This window comes from Cygnus atratus, chromosome 6 (genome assembly GCF_013377495.2).
Source record: "Cygnus atratus isolate AKBS03 ecotype Queensland, Australia chromosome 6, CAtr_DNAZoo_HiC_assembly, whole genome shotgun sequence".
Lineage (NCBI taxonomy): Eukaryota > Metazoa > Chordata > Aves > Anseriformes > Anatidae > Cygnus > Cygnus atratus.
Window position 1 is genome coordinate 15,946,575 of NC_066367.1, and position 19,161 is coordinate 15,965,735.

At 34.6% G+C, this 19,161-nt stretch overlaps 1 protein-coding gene across 1 annotated transcript in view; it reads left to right on the plus strand.

Moving 5' to 3' along the window:
- ZNF385B (zinc finger protein 385B) overlaps window positions 1-19,161 on the plus strand; it is a 67,094-nt gene that overhangs the window by 23,866 nt on the left and 24,067 nt on the right. The window contains exons 3-4 of the mRNA XM_050711622.1: window positions 4,223-4,333; window positions 18,474-18,633. Coding sequence (XP_050567579.1) covers window positions 4,223-4,333; window positions 18,474-18,633 — 271 coding nt within the window. The remainder of the gene's footprint in view (window positions 1-4,222; window positions 4,334-18,473; window positions 18,634-19,161) is intronic.

Genomic DNA, 19,161 nt, shown 5'->3' on the forward strand with positions numbered 1-19,161 from the left:
AAGATTTTGAAGAAAACTGAGTAACCTGGCATAAGAGGATTAGTGCAAGCCAAAAAGGTACTTAAGCATTGAGTTGAGGAAGTTTTCTAATGGGGAAATTGCTTTTCAAGGTAGTAAGAACAAAGATAAAAAAAAAAAGTGAAAGATTGTAATGAGACTGAGAACGTACACAAGAAATGGCTGGTGAAATTCCATCTAGATAAATATAAAGTGATGTACATGGAAGGAAAAGTTCACAAAACTTCACATGCAAAATAATGTGCTATGAGTTGGCCATTCTCACTTGGGAGTGGGAACTTGGGTTTATGATATGGAATTCTGTGAAAAACATCTGCTCAGAGTTCAGCTCTGATCCACCCTGAGTAATATATGAAGCATTTTGAAAAGTTAAATAGAATTTGTACCAATTTGTTAGAATTGAGAAGGGCAGCAAGGATGCTCCAAGGAATGGGTCAACTTCTATGTGCAGAATGATCAAGCAACACAGATACAATTTTGTATGTGGTACAGGCCTTAGAAAAATGAGTTGTGTGGAGCCAGGCTTAAAGAAGAAAAATTGTTTCTTGACACAGCAGGTTGTAGGGAATGGAGCTCAGTGCAAAGTGTGGAGTTTTCTAATGTTTAGGGAGTGTCTGGGAAAGCATATTGAAGAGAAGGTCACTGGGATTTATCAAATACACGTAAAACATACTTGGTTCTGCAAAATTTCTGATAGGAAAAAGTACGTGGATCAAATGCAAATGATATATTTGGGGGAAACGCCATGTATGTTTGTGCTGCTCTTGTTCTTCTCTTGATGACTGCATATGGCTGTTTGCAGGGGGCAAAATGAGGTGGAGGTGCAGTAGAGTTTAGCTACTATGTTCTTCTATGCTTTTCGATTGTCTGTTGCTGCATTAGCATTTTGGAAGTGCTTCAAAAGTCATTGTCACCAACCTCAGTGGTTGTAGATGTCTCTTACATTTACATATTCTGAAACTGGAAAAAAAGAAGTACTAGTAGGAGATTACTGCTGAAACCAGTACAGATTCCTTGCTTATTGTAATAGTAATCCTTGCACACTGTAATAGTTCAGATGGTTTTAGGCAGACTCATTGCAAAACAATAGTATATCCAACTTTCTTGGAAAGATGTTTTTTAATTTAACTTTTTATTAAATGAACTGAACTAAGAGAGCAAGACTAAAAGGTTGTTAAACTTGTTTATGGCTACCAGAGCCAATTATTTATTCACTTATTCTTATTCTTTAACATAAACAGCATAGTGCAAGTTTTTATTTGAATTTGTGGTAGCTATTTAGTTACTATTTTTTTTATAGAACTGTTTTTTAAATACCGGTGCTCCCAACTGCGCAAAGTGCGCTGCGTCATTTCCTAATACATACCTCAATAAATAATTTGCTCCCTCTTCCCCACTCCCTCCCTCCCTGCAATGAAGAGGATAATTTTGTTTAGTAGTCTGAGATCAGTTTACCCTGCAGTATTAATCTTCCAACAGAGAGATACTATTTTTTTTTTCCAGCATGCTGTAATCCACCCTAGTTTCTGATATATTTAAAACCTGTTAATTGTTAATAGGTTGTGCTTCTTGAATTCTAATTGCGACTACATGTGGGGCTCTGGTTTGGGGAAGGATCAGTGACTGCTCCCAGGGGAACCCGAGTGGTACTTTCTGGAGGCAGCACGAGCTGTGTTATTTGTGAGAGTTTGTTTTTGTGCTGCTGCATCTGTCTGAAACTGGGACTCTGTGCATAGTCTGCCTTGTATGTTTTTGAACTGATGACTGCTAATGTTAGCACGGTGGATTGCTATCTGGAACACACAGAGGGATCATTGAGCATTGCTTCTTTTTCTTTTTGTTTTCTTTTGTTTTCTTTTCCTTTTTTTTTTTTTTTTTTAAATGGGACTGCAGACACTAGTGGGTATTTTCGCTATTACTTCTCACTGAACTCAGACACTTCAAATGGTTGAGGTACTTTTCAGCATTACTTTTTTGTTCTAGATTACCTGATCTAGCAATTAGTAGTTAAGTTGAGAAGTAAAACATATGTGCCATTTCAGAAAAAAAATGCTGTTCCCTAATGATACAGCAATCTTTTAATATATTATAAATGTGATAATGTGTATCAAGTAACATATCTATTATAAAATGAATGATGAAAAATTTTTAATCTGCATGTATAATTGTGCTATATTATGTGGGGGAATGCAGTTAAGTGGAACAAGTCAGAAACAGGGTTTTTGTTTTATTTTAAACTGTTAAACTTTGAACTGTTACTGTAGTCCATAAGGAAACATGAAATAAGGATGTTTATTTCAGTTTTTATTTTAGACTTTATCACATTCATTGTAGCAACACTGTAGTGTCGTTTAATAATTCACTATTTCTTTCCAAATGATGTTTTTACTTTTGTAGCTGTTTATCTTAACATAGTACCACTATGGCAATGAAGTCCAGAATTTAATGGCAAAAGCTGATTAAAAATTGTATTATCTCCAGAAAATTAAATAGCAATAACATCTACAAAACCACGCATTTGGTTTAAGAGGAATCTAGCAAGAAACCACTGTAGCCTTAGCCCAAAAAAAAAAAAATTAAAATTGTTTAGTAGGAGTTGAATGTTAGGTAATGGATTATTAGAGAATCTATTTTTAGGCAGATATGATGCAAAAGGTTTTTCTTACATTTTTGTTTGTAGATGTGCATATATGCAGAGAAAATCCTTGTTAATGCAGGTTTCTCTGGAAGCATGGTATTGTTCCAAGGAAAAATTGCAATCTTTATTCTCAGGTTTAGAAACTCTGGAAGCAGCTAACTTGAAATTATGATTCTTTAATTAATAAATCATTAACTTCAACTTCTTTTTTTCCTTTTATAAGTCAGTTTGCTGTCAGATATGTGATGTGTATCATCCAAGATTAAACAGCCAGGTTTCATTTCTTAAAATAGTACTGTAAAGGAAAAATCATCACTGTGACTGCAAAACAAGCTTCAGAAAAATGTAACTTTCAAGCAAATTGAACTATTTTCTCTTGTGCTGGTTTAAAGACAAGGTTGGGAAATAAGCATTTATCTTTTCTTGTAGATGGCCATTTTCCTCCTCTCCTTTTCAGACTCTATTTCATATCTTAATTTAAAAATGTAAGACCACACATGCACAAGTGCTCATAGGATGATGGAGGTTGGAAGGGACCTCAGAGGTCATCTGGTCCAACCTCCTGCTCAGAGCAGTGTCAGCTGTGAGATCACTCCAGATATACTATTTTATACAAATTGAAAAAATGATTGAATCTTTGAATCAATAAATTCATTTTAATCTTTATCTATACTGCATCATGAACAAGACATTATGCTTAGTTGAGACCTTAATGCAGTAGCAGTTATTACCCTTTAACTTCCAGTGCTGTTCCCCCATGCCGGTAGAGTTAACAACAGAGCTCTCTGCAGTATTGAGGATATTCTCAACTAGTGTTCAGCAGTGGTCCTGGTATTTAGCATAGACGTAATCATTTCCAAATCGTGAAAATGATCAAATTTAGGATTATATTCAGTGCTTTACTTATCTCCAATTTTTCAGGGTGTCAAAATGTTTTTTGAAGTGTGGTAACTTTGGTTACTTTTTCCTGGTGCAGTCTTACCACAGACTCTGTCACTCACCAGTTCTGCATAGAAATGTTTGGAGATTGTGACCATTTTCTAAGCAAATGATGTTTCTAATGGAGCCTGCAAAGGACCTTCTCTGACATAGAAATCTCCAGGAGATAATATATTCCAAATAACTGATGATATCTATCACTGAACAGAAAAACAAATAGAGACAAATGACACGGATTTGTTAGAGGGCAAAATTGTTTTTTCATAACGTCTGTTGAATCACTGGGTAACATGGGAAGGCTTTTGGGGCCTCTTTGCAATTCAGATGTGACTATCAGGCCCTGAGTATGTGGAGGATGTGTAGGGTTTGGGGAGAGGTTATTTGGTAGCCTAGGGGTGGCAGCAGTGATGGAGCTGCCTGTTGTTGTTTTTATAAGCTCTGGCAGGCTACAAAATCCCCAACCTGTGTTAAATCTAATTATTATGAGGACTGAAATATTATTTCCCCTTGTTTATCTCAAAAAAGTAAAGAATAGGCTTCCAGTAGAAAGTTACTTTTTATTTATTTTTTTTTCTTTACTGTATATTGCCCTGAGAAGTTGTAAATGGATTGTTGTTTGTTCTCCAGATGGATCCTGTGCAAAAAGCAGTCATAAACCATACCTTTGGAGTGTCCGTTCCCCCAAAGAAGAAACAAGTCATTTCCTGTAATGTCTGCCAGCTTCGCTTTAACTCTGATGTGAGTATTGGCTCTTTTCATCCCTTCCACCCCACCCCTTGCCTTTTTTATTTGGTCACAATTTGTATAATTAATCCAAACCTCTTTTTTTTTTTTTTTTTTTTTTTCCAAAGTAAGTCATTATAGTTCTGCATACATGCTGCTCAACCTGGTGGGGTGATACCTTGCCCACTCAGAGTGGAAGTCTGTAGTGGTACATTGTTCTTCATTTTTCTTGAAAGTGTCTGGAAAGTAGTGGTCTTCACACATAACCTTAACTAATTGATTGAGAGTGATACTGCCAAGGCAAACAGACCAGCTGAGTGACTGGTGCTGACTGCTACCGTGCACATTTGTTCTTGGATTTGAGGACTAGGCTGTACTTTTTTCTCAAGTTCCAAACAGTAAATATTTAGGCATGATTTTCAGTCAAACATACACTGAAACAGCACCTCTGTATTTCCAGATATAAAGACTGCATGATATACATCATCACATCCATTGACAATACCCTATTTGATAATCCAGTAACCTTCAAGAAGGAGCAGACAGATAAACTATGTGTTATCTTAATGTCATACACACTTTTCTTTTAAAAGAAATACCTTCTTCCTATTGTTCCTACATTCTTTCTGATAATGTCTCCAGGTTTCATAGAATCATAGAATAGTTTGGGTTGGAAAGGACCTTAAAGATCAACAGGTTCCAAACCCCCAAACATCCCACTAAACCAGGTTGTTCAAAGTCCCATCCAACCTGGCTTTGAACACTTTCAGGTTTTGGGCACCTTTTCCAGTAACATTTTTGTTTGTTTGTTTGTTTACCTCTAGCTGTCTTTTAAGTATGATAAGGTTCAAGGAAACTGTTTCCTGAAGTGTAATTCAAAAAAAAAAAAAAGGGCACTCCAAAAGTGTACATTGACTGATATGCTTAAAATATATATCCAGTTAGTTTTTCCCAAGCAGCTTGAAAACTAAAGAAATTCAAGAATGTTAAAAGATTTTTTTAGCGTAATAATACTACGACTTTTGACAGTTTAAAAGTATATATTTGTTCCTAGAAACTTTGTTAATGTTATTAAGCTATTAAAACCAAAAAGTTCTCAGATATTTTGTTGCTCTCAAGTGTAAGAATTATTACTTAAGTGATGCATGAATATTAAATATTTTGCTATCGTAATTTCAGTCTAAAATAGTTTGAAGACAGCTCCTCAAGGCTACTGAGTGGTTGGTGCTACTGGAGTTTCACAATAAAGCACTGGTACCTTTTGCTCTGCTTTTCTTGCTCTTGCCTCTACCATTCTATTTTGAAGTGAGTTGTAATGTGATTTCCCCAGTTTGACTTTCTTGTCTAGGCTGGCAAGGATTTTGAAGCATTGCAGTCTTACCTTCAAATTGATTTCTGAATCAAAAATCTGTCATCGTTTCACAAGCTTATTAAACTTTCTTTGAAGTGGTAATATCTACTTAACAGATTTCAAAAGTCTTTTTATTTATTTATTTATTTATTTAGTTCACTTGTCATTTTTCTTTAAGGTTAAGGTTTAAGTTTAAAAAATCTTTTTGCTCTGATTGTTGGTCCAAATACCTACTTTTACTGATTAAAACAAGGAACCAGTAAAGTTCTGCTTCTGAGTTGAGCCTTCTTTTGTCACAGAGAAGGTGGCTGAGCCTGTTCCTTCTCTTCCCTCTCTTTCTGAGGTCAGGGTCCCTCCTGCTTGGTGGGTCCTGTCCCTGGAGGAGTTGTTCATTTCGTCTACAGTGACATTTGGATGGACAAATAGTACTTCAAGGCAGATAGCTTGAATCACATCTCAGTGGCACAAAACAAAAAAGAGATGAAATAGTGTATCATTTTGTACATCTGCCAACCGAGCAATTTTTCCTATCTAGACTTGCTCACAAGGTAGAACAAAAAGTGCATATTGTATTCTGCTTCAAATGGTGACATCACAAGAGCATGTCAGATTATAGCCTTGTTCCCTCTTCTGGGGTGGCTGTATTCATACTCTGTCATTCTCCTTTTTTTCTAAACATGCTCAAAATGCTCTGTTCTAGCTACTAGAAGATAAAATCCTTTTGTAATGGATGGTTTTAAGAATGGATGAGGCATCATGACCATGCTGCTGGTAGTGATAAAAAGCAGTTCCTTACTTTCTACAGCAGTTTGTTTTACCAGGGCATTCATAAGCAACCTGGAAATTTGATTTTAGAATGTGCTGAGACTCTAGTAGTGTTATTAATACTAGAAAATACTTAAAGTTTCAAAAATATTTCATAAGCAGAGCATACAGCAATATTTGGAGAACAAGTTTTCATAGAATAGCACTTCTACTGTAAAAGCTGTCTAGCCTTTCATCACATTATTCAGTTTCTCCTGGGAAGCTTACATAAGATTCTAAACCTTTTCTCCAGGTTCAGTCTTCTAACCTTGAGAGTTATTCATCTGTGTGTGTGTTGCCTTTTTTTTTTTCTTGTGTGAGATTTTATTTTATTTAAATATTATTCCTCCCTCACAGCCTGTGATAATCTGCATTGTCATAATCTCAGAGAGAATGCCCTTTCCAATCAGCTCTGGAGACTCTTTTGTAATCTCTTGATGGATTTTTTTTTTACATGCATGCATACAAGTATTTTCTTGTGGCTGTTACGCCTTGAAATGATGATGCATAGTTCCTTCTTAGCTTGTAACCTCCTTCATAAAAATAAAAACCTGGGCTCTTTGCTTGTGCTTTTCTTTTTGGTACCTTTATAATGTGAAATTTTGTTTGGGGTGTGGAACAGTCTTTACAGTCTATAATGTGTCTGGGGACAGGGGAGAAGGCAGTCAGATATTTGTGACCATAGTATCTGTTGAATCTTTCAGGGGATCTGTTCCACTGTGCAACATTCTAAGAATGTTTTGAAACCCTTTGTGGTGGCATCAAATTATGATAACTTGCATCAAACTCTTGAGCGTAGCACACTGCAGAATGAAATTTGCAGTTCATCCACTTCATAGTTACAATTCCTTCCTCTAGCTCTACAAGGCTGACGTGCTCCTTGTAGTTGATGGGCATTTTGTTCCTTTGAACTTCCTTTGACCTAAATTATGCAAGCAAATGAAATAAAAATGACAAAAAATAGCTATTAAGTAGTTTTCTTACTTTTTTTTTCCTCCTAAATGAATTTCAGCTGCATGGTGTTTGAAGCTTCTGACCTGATTCCAGTAGTGCTCTATCTACTGCATGAGTAGTGGATATTTGTCTGTGAGAAGAAAATCGGTTTCCTTGCCTGTAATCTTTTTTTGACACTGTGGGTACTCACTGGTCTGGATCAATAGACCAAAATATTTCTGACTTAGTCAATTTTTTGTTTTCTAGCCTCCCATTAAATTAACACAGTAAATTGCAAAGGTTTCAGATTTCATTTGTTAGTGTGTTTGTTAGTTTAGCTTTGTTAAGAAAGAGTGTCCTGACATCAGATACAGAAGCAGGGATCTGCAGCTATCTGCAGGAGGATAAAGTCTAATATCAGGGATGGAACACATTTTAAAATAAGTTGTCTTCACTCCAGGAGTAAACATACCTAATGTTGAAGTGATGGTTTCTTTATTCTGAGAAGCAAAATTTTCTGGGAGTTTTTAGTTTGCTAGAGAGTTTCTAACTGAATTCTTTAGGATCTTCCAATCTTCTGTAATTTTAAAACATTTTTTAAAAGCAAAGCCAAAGGAAAAGATCTGCAGGCAAACTTAGTGTAGTTTTAGTCTGACCAGTTTATCCTCCTTCAAGACAGAAATGAATTTTGACTCATACTCTTCAAACTATACTCTTTCTATGCATTGGAGTTTAATCTGTCAATACATGTGGGAAATAAATATATCAATATATAATATAATAATAATATATAATAATGTATAATATATCTCTTCAAGATATTCTCTTCCTTATCTTGTCTCTGCTTCATAAATCTCAAAAGGTAATTTAGGGAACAACCATATGGAGTTTGGAGGGGGGAGTGAGGGGTGAGGTTATTCTTTCCCCTGTTCTTTTCTGAAACAGGATATTAATTTGGTTAGCAAATAAAATATTTATGATCTTTAAACCTCTTCAGAAGATAATATTTTGACTTTGGAATAGTAGATTTCAGAGGTCAAAAGTGATCTCTGTCAGTGGTACTTCTGTCCCTCATCTTGTTTCTTCTCCATAGTTATATTGGATTTCTTTTTGTTGTTAATAGTTAATTGTGTTTCAAACATGCATTTGGTTTTTCATGCAAAACAATCATGCATTATTTTTCTTTGTGTTTCAAAGAAGCAAAGCCTAAATAGCAAAACTAGGAAAATAGGTTGCAAGGAAAAATAGGAAAAAGGTTGCAAGGTGGTCAGCATTATTTTTTTAATTAAGCTCTGTTACAAATCATTTGTATAACAAGGCCTTGATAATAAGAACATTACATCAAGAACCTGACTCCAGTTTCTACTACTTATGCCCATCATAATTTATTAATTATGCAGGAACAATATATGCAATTTTTATTTGGCATATGGTAAATGGTTGAAAGGGTACTTATGAAATGATTGAGGTGAGTCCCAACTGTTAACTGTTTACCTACAGAGTTGAAAACCAAAGAGTTTAGTTCCAATGATTTATAAATAGAATAATTGATAGGTTTTAGACTTACAGAGGAAACAAAAGGGTATGTTACACTGTAAGACTGGTTTAGTAAAAGCAGAACAAGGATAAATCCTTGGTTGCTCACTACTTATGCTATTTTGCTTGTGTAAGCTTGTGAAGAAAATGTGAATGAACACCTAATAGTATGAAGAGACTTGGTAGGCATGGTTTGTGTAGAAAATATGAAAAACAAATGTAGCTCATCTTTTCTAGAAAGATGCTATAGCTTGAATATATAATTAATTTAAGGAAGATTCTGTATGTTACCAATGACTGTCTGTGTGACTCTGTGTCCCCTTTGTCCTTTTTTCCATCATCCCTGCTATGTACCATTACTAGAAGGCAGAGGCTATGGGTTTTACTTGTACAACACTTACGCAAATGCACTAATACTAATCATGAACATTTCCCAAATGAACCTTTAGAAATTAATGCTGTTAACTTTGCCAGTGGGCAGACAATTGAGTTAAGGAACACCACGTCTTTCTCAATTAAAGAGAATCAAATTTACATACCTGTTTTTCTGTTGGTATACATTCAGGCACTCAGTATTATTCCTTCAGAGAACATAACAAGTTGTTTGCAAATGCAGTTTTTGTAGAGAGATGCCCAGGTATTTGTCACACAGTATAAAAGTAGTACTTAAAGTTCTTTTGTTAAAACCAGACAGTTAAAACTGTATTGTAGCACAAGACACTCGCATGGCACAGTGGGCCTAACAGTGTGTCTGGTAGTTAAGCTTTACTCTAATATGTTTCAAAGAAAATTTGCAAAAGTAAAATACAAGAACACATCAAATTTTCTGAATGCATTATGAATTCTTCTTCATGAATTATTTAATAATTCATATAGAGAAACATTTGCAGATACGTTTTGAGCTACTTTAACTGGGGACTGGCTAATATATTTGGGTTTGGTATGATTTTCATAAAAGTGAAAATAAGGAAACTAAAATAGAATGGAATGGTATTTGACAAAATCAAATATTTTGCTTGAATAGTTTTTATTTATTTTATTTTATAAAAACAGAGCTGATGTGGAAAGAGAGACCTGTAATTTGAGGGGAAATGTAAATTAATTTCACACAGATGAGGGGACAGCAGAGTGTCACACTTTAAGTGTAGAGAGCTTTTTTTTGTTAGAAACTTTAAAATCTGTTCTAAAATTTTCAGCTTGTTAACTGTGCTTTTTTTTTCCCTTTTCAGTGGAGGTGGGGATCAGAATTTAGTTATGAGAGAAGCATTTAAAGAAGTAGCAGAAAGTTAATTGACCTAAAGAGTATGATTCCAGGGGCGGGGGAAAAAAAAAGAAGTAAAGGAAGTTAGTAGGGTTGTCAACCATGAAGGGAAGTGAAATGAGAAAAAAAGTGAGGACAAAATAGAGCAAGGAGCTTTTTCCTAAACAAACTTTTACGATGGTCAGTACTGGAAGTCAAATGGCATTGGATTAAGTTAGAAATATCAATTTAAAAGGGATATCAATGTGCGGATTGGTAGTTGATGAGACTGATTAATCAGAGTAGTCAGAATTGAGATATAGATTTCTGCCTGCATAAACTTTATTCGGTTATGCAGATGAAAGTGCCTTTTTTAGAAAACTGTTTAAAATAAAATAAAATAACATTTATTAATTGTTGCAGTTGGATTCACTTCAGTATATTATAATAGACATAGGTGTTTCCATCTTTGCATTAAAACCTTTGTTAACACCATTTTTATTGTTTAATTTCTATACGATGATGAAACAGTATGTGTTCCAACTCAGCAAAATACAGTATTTGAGTAAAGTTCAAGTTCTGGTTTTGTGTTAATAATCCAGCTCAGAAAAATTGTGAAATATCTCATTTACATTTACTACCACCAGACACCATCCAGCAGAAGAGAAAGAGCCCTCTTCATGGAACAGATTGTGGTGGTGAGTCAGATCTTACTCTTATGTAAAGGCCACCAGAGCAAGGGATGAAACTATTCCACCAAGAGCAAGCAAGATGCATCTTAACCTTCGAAAAATGTTTTTTTTTTTGTTTTGTTTGTTTGTTTTGTTTTCTTTCCCTTTTAAGAATTCTGGGATTCTTTCCAAAGCTGTGGTATATCTATATAGAATATAGATAAGCTTTGCTAAATAAGTTTTCATATTAACCTCATAGGTCTGGTTTTGTTGATATTAATTATTTATATTGCAGCCATTCTAGCAGAAACAAAAAGCAGTTCGAATAAGGTTTGCTGTATCTTTATGGTACCTATAAAGGGTCCAGAGGCAACAGGGCAAGGGAAAGATGGCTGTTTACTGTCCTCCATAGATTTATTCTCTGACTACTCTTGGCTCATTCTTCCTCTTCCCTTTGGCCACCAGGCAAGTCTGCAGCATCTCCCGCAGCTGCTGTGTGGCAGTAAGTCCCTTCAGCAGCTGTGGAGCTTTGGCCAGACTGTACCTGAGTTTTCTGTTATGCTCTGTTCTAGCGTCTGGCACTGCAAATTGCAGCAGTAAGAGGAAAGTAAGTCATGCTTGCAAGGATACCTGTTAGGCTTTGGCAAAATTGTTTTTCTCTGTGTATAGAAATCAAGAAGCTTCCCCCTGCTGTCTTCTCCCATGTTATTTGTATTAATAGTCCACAGAGTCTTAGGAGCTTGGGCACTAGCTAATACTGTCAGTGCTAATCCAGTCCCTTTCCTCACCATCTGTACTCAAAATTCACAAATATGTTACACTAGCAGTCCACATGGTTTGTTTGTTTGCTGTTTTTGTTGTTGTTTTCCTTTTGAAAAAGTTTTGTCATCTGTTGATCACATCTAAAAGAAGTATATGCTTCCCTCAATGCACACTTTCCCTTTCTTGTAGAAAGGTCCCTGGCTGTGATGCAGCCAGTTAGGTAACACCTCGTTGATAAGATATCATTTCATTGACATAAACGTGTTTGTATAACATGTTGTGCTCTCCGATTGATGACTCGAAATCAGTGCTGTTTTTTGTTATTGCCTGCAAAGACTCAGAAACCAAGGAAAAAACACCTTGTGGGCAGATCAGAAAAAGCAGATGTAACAGTTGGGCATTAAGAGATGCTGACAGTCACCTTATTGAATGCTTTTATAGCTAATAAAAATGATGTGATGACAGTGATCTTCTTAAAAACAAAACAAAACAAAACAAAAAACAGAAGGAAAGTTTTTGAAATTTAGGCTACTGTTACCAAATGTTAACTTTGCAAATTTGAATGGATTACTTGTACTGTCAAAAAGGTAACACACAAAATAATCAATAGCATCAAATAAAAATCTGCAGAATTGTCATCATCTTTTGTCAAATGTTTTACATTTTTCCTATAAATAAACTATTTATATTGATTCTTTGGGTTTGAAGAGTAGTGAAGCAAAAAGGAGGTAATTAAAAGCATAAATCTCAGGAACTCGTGAAGGTAATTTTCTGTTTTGAAGACAGAAATGACAAAATGATGAAAGTTGTTAGCTTCAACATGACAGAAATATTGCATGATTACAGAGTGCAGGGTTATAATGTGCTGAAAGTTCTGTTCAAAAACAGCTATTTAACAGAGCTTTAAAATAAGTTTGACTAGTTGCTTTCTTATGACATGGCTGATTTTCACAGCTTCTGCATTTTCTCCATGTCTGTTTCAGTAGTAACCTACCTTACTATTTGGAGCAATTAGGTTTTGGAGATATATTGAGAACAAAATTTTAAAAATAACACACAGCTTTGGTGTAACAAAAGCATGAATACTTCAGTGTTACAGGTTTCTTCAATTACATCTATTTTTAATATCAGATGAGATAAATTTTTTTAACATCATTTCAGGTGCATCAGGTTGTCATTGAAGAGATCTGGTAGGTTAATATTTCTTCTCTACGTAGTAATAAATTCACTTAATTAGTCATTCACACAGCAAATAGATTCTCAAACTCAGTCAGTTGTGAACTGTCAAAATGAATAGCGCTGATTTCAAATATACTGTCAATCACTGCTCCAGACAGGCGTAATTTTCTGTCATCTTTTGTACTGCATTTTGTACTTTTGTACTTAGCAGAATTTTAAAGGGTTCTTGAAGGTAATATGGCTCTCAATGAATCTATATGATCTGTGTGTTTCCTGGTTATTTTTATCTTTCTGTATATACATCTCTCTATATATACATACATTTAAGTTTATGCAAAGTAAAGCTACTGGAGATATTATTTGCTAATGACAGTCACACTTTCTTAGAAAGCATGTTTAGGTGTAGAAGATGAAGATTTGCATTGTTGATGTTCTATTAGATGCAATCTGGTATATAAGGCAATACATCATAGCAAATGTATTGTATGTAGTCTCGAAGATGAATGTCATGATGCTTAGATTTTAAACTTAATAATTGATAGCTGAAAGCAGCAATTCACAAGTAACTTCAGATTCTGAGTAAAATGTGACATTTGGATGATATGTATGTCTCAGGGGAATATATTTTTGAGAGGAAGAGCTTGTCCTTACAACCAAGTCATTAACCTTTATAGCTAGTGTTTTAGCCTTGTAAACTTGGTTAAAAAAAAAAAAAAAAGGTTTAACGATTTGTTCGTTTTTGCATACTATTTAAAGGGTTTGAATGGAGATAATCAATATTGCTTAAAGAGTGGACAGGCAAATATTTTAAGGTACAGAAATTTGAAAAAAAAACAGGGGAAAACTGCGTATTTTTGTCCGTGTTGAGTATATTCTAAGCTATTTGCAAAGGAACTCAAAACACGTCTTTTTCACTGAGCAATGATATTCTAAAAACAGACATTTGTTTAGTGTCTTATAATAGGCATTCTGTTGATCAAATATTAATGCAAGACAAATGCATGAACATTTTTGTGGAATTTGGCCTGTGTCAGTACAAAGACATATTTTGCATTCTGTTATTTAATTCCACATTTATTGTAGCTTGAAACTCCTCTTGTTCATTAAACTTCCTAGCCAGTACCCGACGGCTTCCTATAATTTCTAATAATGAGGAGGATTCAATTTTAAAATGTAGAAATGTTTATATATCAAGCTAGTAGACCACATTCAGCTTTAGAAACAAGTGAAAATTAGATTTTCATTTTAGATTGGGAGTTCTTTCATATGGAATATTCTAGTTTTTCAAAAAACAAAAACCAAACAGACAAAATCAAAAACTAAACAAACAAAAAACCCTGCCCTTCTTGACCTAGCAAGCATTTCATTTAAAATGATAATAGTAATGCAAGTTCAATGGTGACATTTAGTTTTGATAATATAAGGAACAAATGTAATGATCTTTTTAAATGAAAAAATAGATATTCCAATAATATTGAATTGTGGCACAATGACATCAACATACTTGTTCTACTTCATTGATTCATCTCTACAGTAAATGCAGCCCTATATACAGTAATAAATTATTATGCAATTAAAAACCATCATAGTACATGACTGCAGTGAGATCCATTAAGGATATTTTATTTTGACTTTTCCTAATTTTAGAGCTCTTGTTTTCAGAAACTAAATAACACTTCTGTTGTTTTCAACATTTTTTATTTCACAAATATAGTTTTGATTATACAGAATTTGCATGAGTTAGTTATTAGTTTAGTGTTAATGTTGATCAAAAATGTACATTCACTATCTATTTAAAATATTATATTCCAAAGAATATAATAGTAACTTATAATTTTGCTCTTTTTTATCATCAAAATTTTTAAGTTACCTTTCTTTTATACAGCATGTGTCTTTTAAAACTTGCGTGTGCAGAACTTCTGGATTGTCAAATCAAATGAAAATCAAAGTTCAGCTTCTTGTCTTAACTGAAAATAAATAAATAAATGTCATGGCTTGTTCCAAAGATATGTTTAATATTTCAGTCACATGTTACAGAAGATTGTAGCCTGTAATATATTGCTGTATTGTGCCAGAAACAAGTTTTAAATGGGACGTTGAGCAAATAAGTTTGCCTATAATGTGGTAGCTGTGCAAAAATGTTATAAAACTAGGATTAGTAATGCCCAGGACATTAATAATTAGAATAATTGATACCAGAAATAATCAGAACTTGCTTTCCAACTTCGGATTCCCATGTCTCTCCTTTTCTTGTGTTTACTGTGACTCCAGAAAACTCTGAAGAGCAATAAATACTGTAATTCAGTAACAGGAAACACCATTCCATGTTGATTCTGCATTTTAGTTACCAAAAAGCAATGGAATCCAATGATTCATCTCACAGTGGATAATAAGCAAGCTCTGAACTTCAGGTGCCTCTGGAAGGGTTAGAAAATATTGCTTCAGTACCTCAAGGGATGCTCTTCTAACTGCACATTTGAAAAGAGTATCTGTGTGTTACCATGCACAGCGCCATGGAAATGCACATGCACATGTGTTTAAAAAGCCTAAAACCCAAAGGTTTAACAAAATCCAGCCACTGGAATTTGAGAATACACAACTTCACTGTAGAAATAAATAGCGTGTACTTAACTGATGAGGTGAACTATTGAAACAATTTAACTGAGGTAGTTATTTCATCCCTAGCAACTTTAAAACAGAGATTGACTCCCTGCCCCACCCTGGAGGATGATGGGCTTGTTCAAAAAGTTCTGGGAAAGGCTGGTGTTTTCAGAAGCTAGATTTAGATGGTCACTGCAGTACCTTCGGTCCTTATAATATACAGCTATGAAACTGATAATGTAAATATGATAATTATAAAATTTAAATCAAAAGTGAAACCATTCACCACATTCCATGAGGTTTCACTTGTGTTTGAGGAAATCTTAATTTTAATTCTGCTTGGGCTTGTTTGTTTTCAACAGGTCTCATGTACACTATATGAGGATTGAATGAAGGGAATCAAAGACTGTAGTAGGTTCTGACTGATATTGCTGTCACTGTTATTGCAAATATCAGCAGAAAGGCTTATTATCAAGGATTTGACTTACTAAGCCTTTCTCTTGAGTGCACCTATGTCTCCTATGTTGTAGCTTTGGTCTCAGGGAGTATATAATCCTACCAACAGCACACACATGCACGGAGCATAGAGTTTGGGTATTTAAAGGGACATCATCAACTTGAGAGCACTCGAGTGGAAAATCTTGTACTTACTGTTTTTTTCTAAAGTTGCAAGTATCAGAATGAAAAGGGTATACATACACCTCAATTTTTAGCTTCAATTTCTGTACATATGTACAAGCATGTGCATATGTGCAAAACATGAATAGTTGATGTAATTTTTTTGGTGTTTGACACTCCTTCTAGTCCATCATGTGGCAACAGCAAACTGAAGAGAAATGAACAAAGCTCAGCAAGGGTGAAAAGAGACAGGGTGATGGTACTTTGCTGCTGTTCATGCTTAAGGCACATTGATGTAGCAGTATGCAAACAATTTGTACTCCTTTACCTCATTAGGAGCTGAGGAGCTCCAACCCAGAAGTTGAAAAGTGTCCCTTTAAGTAGCGCACGTAGTAGTAGTGGTATAGCCATGTAGTTTTTCTTTATAATATATAAATTGTGCTTGTACATGTGTAAATAGTTCAAAGATTTCTAAATTGTCACATAGTTTAATAGCAACTAATGAGTAGAACCTTTACTGGTTTTTAATGAAGATTAGAAATCTTAATTTCAAAGGAATTCAAAGTAAAACTTATATAGGAGCTTTTCTTACTGAATGCTTGCTTACTGAAACCTACTGAAAAAAAAAAATGCAGCCACAACATATCACTGTCCTTTTGAGTTAGAAAGCACTGTGTTTCACAGGGTATATAATCACAAAGGTTCAGTATGTAAGAACTTAACTCCTATGTTTTAACTGCAATTCTCCATCACTTTTAATGGTGCATATAATTTTTGTGAAGACTCCACGAAATTGTCTGTTCTATGGTCTATTCCAGCTGTTTAGCTGTTTCTGCTGTTCGCTCACTCCTTTGTATAAAATATATATATATATATATTACATGCTGTCCCAAGATGACTGTATTGTAACGCCTATTTCTGCTGACCTTATGACAATTTCCTCATTATGACAGCACTCTTTATAATCTCTAAGAAGTTTGGATTCCATAGTTGCTTTTTATAAAGCATGTAATTTGTTTCATTTAACACAATGAACTAAATAACATAGTGAGAATGTGGTTTTGCATGAACATAGTAAAAGTTTCCTTGCACTGATGTTGTTATATGCCAGGTGCCAAGGTGTGGTCATCTTCTTACATGAAGCATGCTTTCTCTGACCATTTTACATTGAAATGAACTACAATATTAACTTTTATAGTTAATATGTAACCTTCAATAGAGGCACATAGTAGTATGTCTCAAATCATTAAATAAACCTTGTTTGGAAATAGTAAAAACACAAACTTATTGCTAAATAGTAATATGTAAAATGTTATAGCAATATGTAAAATGTTATGAAAATATATTAGGCTTTGTATGAAACTGTGTTCTTTATCCATTTTTAGTGAATTAATTTCTTAGCAAACGAGAAAAGTGTTGAAAAGTCATTTACAGAAATTTCCAAACTTTTGGGTTTGGCTTAAGCATGTAGTTCCTTAATTTGCACCTAATGAAGTGGCCTGACTTGTCAAGGTAGATGGTAATATACAGTCAGGAAGAATAATAGGGGATTAAAATCACTGAAAAAACAGGCATTTATTTATATGTCTAGCTTTAGCTGTGCAGCTTCAAAAACACTGACCTAGTTTCTATAGATAGTTTCATGACAAAGGAGAAGTAAACATTGCATCTTAGTACATATTTCTGCTGTTCTGTTTGGGCAGCCTGGAAGAATACGTTATATATATACAACACTTTAGTAGAGAGAAAATAATAAATATCAGCTTACCTACTTCCTGTCCTTCAGGTTCCAATTTTCTTAGTCTTTGGAAAAAAATATGCAAGGCAATTTATAAAACAATCAAGACTGATAAATATTTCATTTCTTGTGTTTCACTTGGGCCTATTGAAGTTTGTAAGTATGGTGTTTCTTCTTTTTATCCCTTTCTGCTTGATCTAATAGTGAAGTCATATTGTTATTAATGACTGTTTCAATTGCTGTTAGTGTAATGATGGAAATACTTTGACTTTTGTACTAGATCAAACAGAAGAAAAAAATGGATTATTTAATCGTGTTACAGCATGGTACATCTACATCTGCACACTACAAGCAATAAAGACTAGGGAACAGTACATGAAAATTGAGTAGCATCTTTCTCAATTGGTCTTGTTTACATTTGTATAGCTCTTTAAATCTTTAAGCAGCATGGAAGCAAAGAATGACATTAGAAGTGGCAGAGCTTTATCTAATCCTGAGGCCTCTTTTTCCTAGCTAGCGAAAACACAAACTGTTCATTAAAATCCTGTCGTCTGAATATATGAGAAATTACATCTAGGAAAACTACTGGTATAAAGCTACTAAAATTTTCCAAGTGGAATAATATGGTGCCTACTATTGAAAGTGTCACTTTTCTGCCTTGTCGTCCATTGTGTTATACAGAAGTACAGAAAAAAGTGAGCCTGATTTGTTCTCCTTTGTAGAGCCAGGCCGAGGCCCACTACAAAGGAAGTAAACATGCCAAGAAGGTCAAAGCACTAGAGGCAACGAAAAATAAACCAAAAGTTGGGTCTTCCAAGGACAGCGCAAAGGCTAACACAAGCTGCTCTACGCCAGTCACAGCCAACATCTCTGACAAATCAGGTCAATGAAAACTTTTTGTTCTATACATTCTTTATTTTCTACTTTTTAGTGTTTGTATGAAAGAATCTTATTGCATGATGCTGATCCATGACTTGTCTTTTCTAAACTATTTGCGATGTTTTCTTTTACAGAATTGATTGTTTTTGATGCTGTCAAAGCTTTTTTTTCCCCACATCTGTGTTACGTGGTGTCTCTGAACGCTAAAGTCTGGTGTTTCCTATTAAACTGTTAAGACCCTCTTATCAAATTTATTCCTATAAGCTATGTTGTTCATGTGACAATAGTAATAGATGGACATGGGTGGGGCGTCAAGTCTGAGATGTACATTTCTAGCTGAGGTACAAGAAATCTCTCCAAGAATTTTTTCCTTTCTGAATAGAATAATACTGCTCCAATGAGAAACACACCCATGGAAATGTAGTGAAGCCTTATGGCACAGATATTTCCTGATTTCCACAGCTCATTAGCTCATTTAACATCACTTTTTTTTTTTCCCCCCATGTCAGTAATTTGAGGAAGATCAGTAAC